Source organism: Populus euphratica, unplaced genomic scaffold, assembly GCF_000495115.2.
Source record: "Populus euphratica unplaced genomic scaffold, PopEup_1.0 scaffold40.1, whole genome shotgun sequence".
Classification (NCBI taxonomy): Eukaryota; Viridiplantae; Streptophyta; class Magnoliopsida; order Malpighiales; family Salicaceae; genus Populus; species Populus euphratica.
Window position 1 is genome coordinate 160,940 of NW_011499912.1, and position 8,837 is coordinate 169,776.

An 8,837-nucleotide genomic window follows, 5' to 3' on the forward strand; every position below is an offset into this window, starting at 1 on the left:
ATGTGTGAGGTTGAGTTTTACTCGGTGCCTCATAAGTACCCGCAGTGTCCCAATTTTGAACATTTTCAGCTAACAAGTCTAAGTACTCCATTGCTTCATCAGGGTCTTTATCTTCAAAAGTTTTATTGCACATCAATTCAACCATTTGCCTATCTTTAGGTGTTAACCCTTCATAGAAATGTGAAACCAATCTCCATGTTTCAAAACCATGATGAGGGCAAGTACTAAACAAGTCTCGATACCTATCCCAACATTGGTAAAATGTTTCTCCTGGTTTTTGAGTGAAAGTGGTGATTTGTCTTTTGAAAGAGTTTGTTCGATGAGATGGGAAAAACTTCTTTAAAAATTGTTGTTGCATTTCATCCCAAGCACGAATTGATCCTGGTCTTAAATTTTATAGCCATGTTTTAGCTTTATCTTTTAATGAAAAAGGAAAAAGCTTTAATCTGATGGTGTTCATGCTACAATTTAAATTATTATATGTGTTGCAGACCTCCTTAAATTCCCTTAAATGCAAGTATGGATTTTCCAATTTTAAGCCATGAAAAGAAGGTAAAAGTTGAATAATGCCTGGTTTAAAATTGAAATGAGATGCATCGGGAGGAAAAACTATGCATGATGGTGCACTTGTTTTTGTAGGATTCATATGGTCTCTAAGTGTTCTAGCACGGTTATTCTCATTATTCTCATTATGAAGTGATTGATTATCTTCTTCGGTGATATTTTCTGAAAATGATAAGGATACCCTACAAAGTCTACCACTTGATGTACGTGACCACACTCTCATACATGTGTAGGAATAGAATAAAAAGAAAAAGAAAACAAAAGAAGAAGAAACAAGAGAAAAGAAACAAAGTTATATACAAGAAAAGTGAAAAGAGAAAATAAAATAAAAACTATAATTTATACAAGAACTTACCTCCCCGGTAACGGCGCCAAAAACTTGACACGACTAAAAGATTAATGTTGTCTCCCAAGTACAGGAGTGTCGAAGTAATAAATAACCCGGCAAGACCGAGGTCGAACCACATGGAGGTTAATTGTACAAATTATAAACGACAATAGTACAACAACAATAATAATAGTAATAACAATAATAACAACAATGACAATAACTATAATAACTATAATAATAATAATAATAATAATAATAATAATAATAGTAATAATAATAATAATAATAATAATAATAATAATAAAGAAAGAGAAGAAGAAGATGATGATGAGAACTTGGAGATGGAAAATTAATGTAAGGATTAAACAATAATAATAACAAATGTCAAGGTTAGAGGTTTCACTAATGGTATGTCAAACAAGTATAGTATAAACTCTTATTATTCAATTGGAAACCACACACAAAGGAGGTTCCAATCAGATTATAGATTGTTAACATGATTACATTAGTCATCTTATTCAATTAATGCTAGTACTTGTAAATCTCGTCAAGCATTCATGATTATAACTTATGTTAACAACAAATCAAGTTCCTTTCATAGCTCAGGTGTCGGTTATACCATATAGTATGGGCTATGAGAGTGCCAAGTATTTGTTGTACCAAGTGTTATACAACATAAATCAAGATTAGTCATTTAACAAGCAAAGTATTAAAGAGTGAGCAAGATAACAAATACAAAACATGTTAGTATCAAATATTAAAGTCCATATTAAGTTTACACTATACTTATTCTTACACCATTAGTGTAACCTTTTCACCTTGACATAATAAACTTAGCTAAACATAATAAAAGAAAGAAAAATAAATAAACTTGATCTTGATGAAAGCAAAGCATAAAAATTACAAAAAATACAAAGAGAGAAAGCAAGAGCATGATCTTGATCTGGAAACCAAGATGTCTAAATGTATGGCAAATGCCTTCTTTTATAGGCCAAAATTAGGAACTATTGATTTGATGACTAATTGATAAGTGGATGGCCAACTTTTGACTTGGTGATAATCCTTATCTTCTCCTGTCTGCCCAAAACGTCATTGATAACATCCAAATTGGAGCTAGTTGCAAACATGAAAGTTGTAGGAAATTGTCTCAGCTTTCTTGTGTAAAAACTTCAGCTCATTTGGACTTCTAGAACTCTAGATATGGCCAAAATACTGAACAGTGCTCGAGCTGGCATTCAGCTCATTTGGACTTCTAGAACTCCAGATATGGCCAAAATACCGAACAGTGCTCGGGCTGGAAGACAGATTCGGGCTTCTTTGTTGTTGCTACAATTTGGACTTGATAATGGCCTTTTTAGATCTTGGGCTCCACGGGCTTCTTTGTTGTTGCTACAATTTGGACTTGAAAATGGCCTTTTTAGATCTTGGGCTCCATATGAAAGTTGTAGACCTATGTCTTACCTTTCCATCCATATAAATTAGAACTAAATCTGAGATATATAGCTCCAGATATGACCCAATTACCAAACAGTGTTCTGGTTTAGATTGCACCGACATCTCTTTTCTAAGTTTGGCCATCTCTTTATCCTTGCAATTTAAGTTCTTAAAGTCATCAATCAATCCTTTCATTTATGTGATAGGCCTACATTTAAAATGAACATTTACCACAAATTAAAGGTATCTTATATTATTAGATATATTATTATAAAACATGCTTTGGTTAAGGAGTTATTGATACTTCAAGTGCAAAATGATGATATAAAACCATGATAAAAATGCACTTTTAAGTACTAATCAGGAAGCACCTTTTCTACCAACAAAACATTGTCTGGTCGCTATGTGTAATAGTTCAAACAATACGTGGGACTTTGCATAGCATGCAGATACAGGAGCCACACATTATTTTACCAATGATGCTAACACTTTGACTCTTCAGAAATTCAACTATGTTGGTGCAAATAGTGTACAAGTTGGAAATGACCAAGGTTTGAAAATCTAAAAAATTAGGACCTTTAAAATTTCCACTCCTTCTTCTACCTTTGTTCTTAATAACGTTCTTCTTGTTCCTAAAATACCTAAAAATTTACTGGCAGTGCACCAATTCTATGTTGACAATAATGTGTATTTTGAGTTTCATTTATATTATTTTCTTATAAATGATTACTCGAGGAATGTCCTTCAGTGAGGCTATCTTCATGATGGACTCTATCAATTTACTAATAATTCCAGTTTTCCTCAAACATTTTCTTGTGTTTGTTCTTATAAGTGGCATTATAGACTTAGCTATGTATCTACTCTAGTGGTCAATCAAGTGTTATCCCTCCTTTCTTTTCCTGTAGAGAAAAATAAAACACACAATGTATGCCTTGAATGTCAAATGGCAAAAAGCCATGATTTGCCTTTTAAAACATTTACGTCTATTTCGTTGCACCTTTTGGATTTAATTTTTACCGATGTGTGGGGACCTGCATCAGTGCCTTCCACAACTGGTGTTAAATATTACATTAGCTTTTTTAATGATTATTCCAAGTTTCTTTGGTTATTTTCTATTCAACTTAAATTTGATGTTGAACATATCTTTTTAAATTTTCAAACATATGTTGAAAAATAGTTTGAAAGGAAAATAAAAGCAATTCAATTAGACTGAGGTGGGGAATATTGACGACTAAACACTTATTTTCACCAAAATGGTATTAATCATCGCCTAACTTGCCCGCACACTCACTAACGAAATGGCTCTATTGAATGCAAACATTGACACATTATCGAAGTTGGTTTGAGCTTGTTAGCTCATTTTTAATTGCCTATGATGTATTGGGAAAATGTTTTTCAAGCCGCTACCTATATCATAAATAGACTTTCAACACTTGTTTTATATCGCAAATCCCCTTTTAAAATACTTCATAAAAGGATCCCCGATTATCGTTTTCTGCGTGTGTTTGGATATGCCTGCTGACCAAACTTAAGATCATATAACATAAATAAATTTAATTTCAGATAAAAAAAACCTGCATTTTCATTGGTTATAGTCTTTATCATCAAGGGTACAAATGTTTAGATCTCTCCACGGGAAAAATCTATGTTTCTTGTAATGTTATATTTGATGGAACTCTTTTTCCTTACTCACAAACCACTGTATCCGTGAGTGATAAACTTTCTTCTTCCATGTTTGTGTCTCTCCCTTATCAGATCACTATGCCACAATTCCCATGTGCCAATGAGTTGTAACCTAACCATATTCCTACATGCACACCACCCGCACCTCTTATGTTGATTCTTGCAAAAACAGATGATCAGGCTTCGCCTCTAGCACACTCTACAGAAACAGAACCATCTCTGCATGGTGACTTGCATGAAAATGTGTTTATGATTCAACCACAAGGCTATGTTCATATTCAGTATCCCAACCATATGTGCAAATTGCATAAATCCCTTTATGGTTTACGCCAAGTTCCCCGCTCTTGGTTCTCCAAACTTTCAACTAAACTTCTGCCCCTAGGGTTCAATGAAAGTAAGGCAGATACATCTTTCTTCATGATTCAAAAATTTAATTATGTTATCTACATTTTTATCTACATTAATGATATATTAATTATTGGTTCAAGTGCATCTGTCATCAATAATATCACTCATTCTCTACAAACCACATTTGTTGTCAAAGATTTAGGCAGTCTCGTTTATTTTCTTTTTGTGGAAGCACTTCAGTGCACAGATGGTATCTACTTAACTAAATGCAAATATATTGCTGACTTGCTTAAAAGAAGCAAGATGGAGAAAGTTAAGCCCTGCACCAGTCTAATGGCCTCTAACTGTTGACTTATTTCTACTTATAGTACTCCATTTGAGGAGATCAACCTTTATCGCAATGTAGTAGGTAGTATGCAGTATTTGGCTTTCACGAGACCTAATTTAGCGTTTGTTGTTCATAAAGTTAGCAAATTTATGCACAATCCTCTGGACACTCATTGGCTGGCTGTTAAACGTATCCTCTGCTACCTCAAGCACTCCATCTCAACAAGTTTGTTCATCACCAAAACTATTAATTTCACATTGCAGGCATTCTCCAATTCTGACTAGGTCGTCGACAGAGATGATCGCAGATCAGTTGATGCTTACTCTATTTACATAGGTTTCAACTTAATTTCTTGAAGTTGCAAAAAACAACCTCCAGTAGCATGCAGCAGCACAAAAGTTGAGTACAAAGCAATTGTCAATGCTGCTGCAGAACTCATTTGGTTTAAGTCCATACTCTATGAACTTGGTCTACCCCTATAGCATAGTCCAACTTTGTGGTGTGATAATATTGATGCAACTTACTTGACGTCCAATCCAAAATTTCATGCACGAACCAAACACATGAAGATTGATGTTCATTTCATCCACAACCAAGTTTACAATAAAGAACTCGTGGTTTAATTTATCTCCAGTAAATATCAATTAGCCGATGCACTTACCAAGCCTTTGCCACCAGTTAAATTCAGACAGGTTCAACGCAATCTGAATGTTTGTGACCTACCCTTAGATTGAGGGAGTGTGTAGAAGATCAAGTAATGGTTACTGAATTCAAGGGTGAAGATATTGATTCACCCGTGAATGCAGTAACAGGAACTGCAGAAGATCACATCAAACAACCCTATGAAGATCAGGACTCTAATCCACCCATGATTGAAGCAACAACAACTTATCCTCCGTGAATACTGAATGCAGCAGTAAATAAATGGCTGGAAGATATAATCTCATGAATTCAAAATCTACAGTTGTTGCCAACCACATCAATATATACGTTAGAAGTTGTCATTATATATATATACATACATATATATATATATATGTACAAAACAAATAATTTAAGAAAATAGTGTAATTCTCAAATACACAATTAGTTCTTATTATTTCTTTAGAATGCAAGAATAACATATTTGTTTTACAAAATAATATATCTTAAGATTTTATCTAAAAATATAAGTTATTGAGTTGAGTTAGTTCTTGGACATAATATCATAATTTTGATGATCAAACAATTACAAATTTAAATTTCATTATATTTATTTATTTGATAAAAATTAAATATAAAATAGAATAACTCTATATAAATTTCTACCACAAAAACTATTTACTTTAAAAAATATATTAAATAATAATATTATCTTAAACTTCACCTAGATACTTAAATTATTGGTCCAGTTTATACTTTCACAACTTTCATATTATATAACTAGTGGTCTCCGATCGAGAGGGCACACCAGATGCATAAAGTTAGCAGGAAGATTTTTTTTTTTTAATCTTTTGAGCTTTACTAACCACATGTTGCCTTAATTAATTTGGAGTCAGCTCTTGAGTGAATCTGTCAAGTTTCACCATCCCATGATATTGCAATAATCATTCATTTGTGTTTCTGCTGTGCCAATTAAATTTGTGCTGCCACTAGTTTACTTTTCCAATGATAATCTTCAACATATATCATGGATTGTGTTATAGTTATATTCCTGCTTGAACAACAGGAAGTTTATCGCAAATTCCTGAGGGCTTGATCAACAAGATGCCAATGGGTTGTTGAGCTTGCAGTCCATTCGCATTTATTTACTCTCTTCCTTTCCTTTTTGCCTATGAATTGGTTCATCAGGCGTCTCGTTTATAATGAAGAAATTACAATAACGAGAAGCAATAAGTAAGAACAAGATGTCTAATACACGTCCAAACCCAATTGATCAAGTAATGTAAAGTAATACAAAAGAAATTGGGGTTACAATAAACATGAAAAAATACACAAGACCTAGGCAAACAAGCTTGCCTGGTTATTGGAACACATCACACAGAATGCAACATTGCCCTTCCTCCAAGACATTAACTGTAAGAAGAAAGCATTAGAAACCCAACAACAAGATCACGCTTTGCAAATACACCGATAAGCTACACAAAACAAATGCAATATGGGCCAGAAATTATATTTTTCATTGGCATTTGAAGCCAGGAGGGATAGATTTGCCGCATGCACTAACAAGTACGCTTAGAGCAACCGGCACATTCAAGTTTATTCCAAGCACATTAGCTTTAATAGCAGTGCAAAGACACAAGGCAACTTCCAAGTCAGCCAAGCCTTCAAGCAGAGGACAGCACTTGCTATAAGGTGGGGTTCCAACAACAACATTAACAAGACCAAGGATGTCAGCACAAGCTCCTAACTTCAATGTGTCTCTGGGACAAGTTGGTTCTTTCGGGGGAGAAGGTGGTGGCTTGTTCTTAGGTTGGCAAGGACCGCAGGCACTGGAGAATGTTGAGAAGAAAAGGAGGGATATGATCAAAATGGTGGCAGTGAGTTTCTCGGAAGCCATGGCTACAGCAAGAGTACTACTGCTACTGAACCAAGTAGGAATTGTGAGATTTTAGGGGAGGAGTGCCTCTTTAAAAGGAGAATTGTGAGGTGGGAATTGTGAGATTGATTGAGTGGAAGATGGCATAAAGGGTTGATATTGCACAGTTTACATTTTTGTTTGCATATGGAAAAGAAGAAGCATGCTTTTGCTCTAGCTAGCTAGTGCTGAGATATTATCAGCGCAATCACTTTCGATATGAGTTTTTTACAAGAACAAACAACAAGCCCCATTGTGGGTCAAATCTTCCTCTTCCAATATCCTTAAAAAGAGATTTGGATCTCTAATTATCTTCTACGCATGCATGTACATGGTTTTTCATTTTATAATTATTTAGCCTTGTTTTTTTATATAAAGATTTATAGTAATAAGTATTTATTTGAATTTCATATGTTCTATTTAATTAATGTGGAATCACATTCCAAAGTATTTTGGAGAGGCTCAGCTTCATATTATATATTCTCAACCTCTCGCATTTGCAGTTCAAAAGCCTTACAAAGTTCCTGTGAAGATTAATTTAATCAACAAAGTTTACAATACACAAACCCAATAGTTTAATTAGTATTAGTGCATTGAAGTCTGCACATAGAAACCAAAAATGGTGTGCAGTAGCTTTTGTTTTTTGCTATTACAAAGGAAAAAACTTTTGTTTTTTATACTAAGCTCCGCATATAATTATGTTCCAATAAAATAATCTATTTTTTATTTATTTTGTATATAAAAATTCAATTTACAACAATTTTAACCTAACACATGTTATCTAAAGTTTATTTTTTAAAAACCACAATAAAAAATAATTTTCAATCTATTTTTTTTTTAATTATAACCACAAAACTATCACCTCACCAACCACGTAGAGAGGAGACTAAGAATCCAAATGAACTGAGGCAAAGAATCCAAATGAACTTAGGCAAGTGGCAGTACATCGAGACAATGTTATTTTCTGAATGGAATCCAGGTTGTGATCATGAACCCCTTTCTTGGGGTGTCAGTGTCCCGTAGCATTTTGTCCAGTATTTCCAATAATTGAAGCCCTATACTATACCCGTTTTAAGTCACGTGAAACCGATAATTTGCTGTCTGACCGGACCGGCCGTCGTTGATTGAAATGCCTGTGCAGGGGTCTCTGTCGTCGATCCTGATTGAACACCTTTATCGTGTACTCTTTGTAGGATTATTCCGAGCTAGCTCTTCCCGATTCGTGTGAACCATTCGGATCCAACGGGTACAATGCTTGTCGATTTAATGTTTATTTATTTATTTAAAAAAAACGATTTTTTCATTAATCTAGTTTGAATTAGATTTTAAATCCATGATTCCTTGATTTAATATGTTGAACCTTAGGAATAATAATTTAACTTAAATCCAATAAAAACCAACTGGAATGAATAATTATTTTTTAAATAATTACTTACTTGATGAATAATAAATAAAATATAAATATTATAAACCTTGACTCCACTGAACCTTTTATATACATATATATATATATATACATATATATATATAGTGAAAGCATACAGAATATTTTAATGGAAATGAAACTCCGAGTTGTCACCGACTCAACTCTG

The 8,837-nt window shown here is 33.6% G+C and overlaps 1 protein-coding gene across 1 annotated transcript; it reads right to left on the reverse strand.

Moving 5' to 3' along the window:
* Positions 1-6,564: 6,564 nt before the first annotated feature.
* LOC105134039 (14 kDa proline-rich protein DC2.15-like) lies at positions 6,565-7,311 on the reverse strand. The gene has a single exon (XM_011038278.1). It carries the CDS (start codon positions 7,225-7,227, stop codon positions 6,847-6,849), a length of 381 nt encoding a protein of 126 aa, XP_011036580.1. The 5' UTR covers positions 7,228-7,311; the 3' UTR covers positions 6,565-6,846.
* Between the last annotated feature and the right edge of the window lie 1,526 nt (positions 7,312-8,837).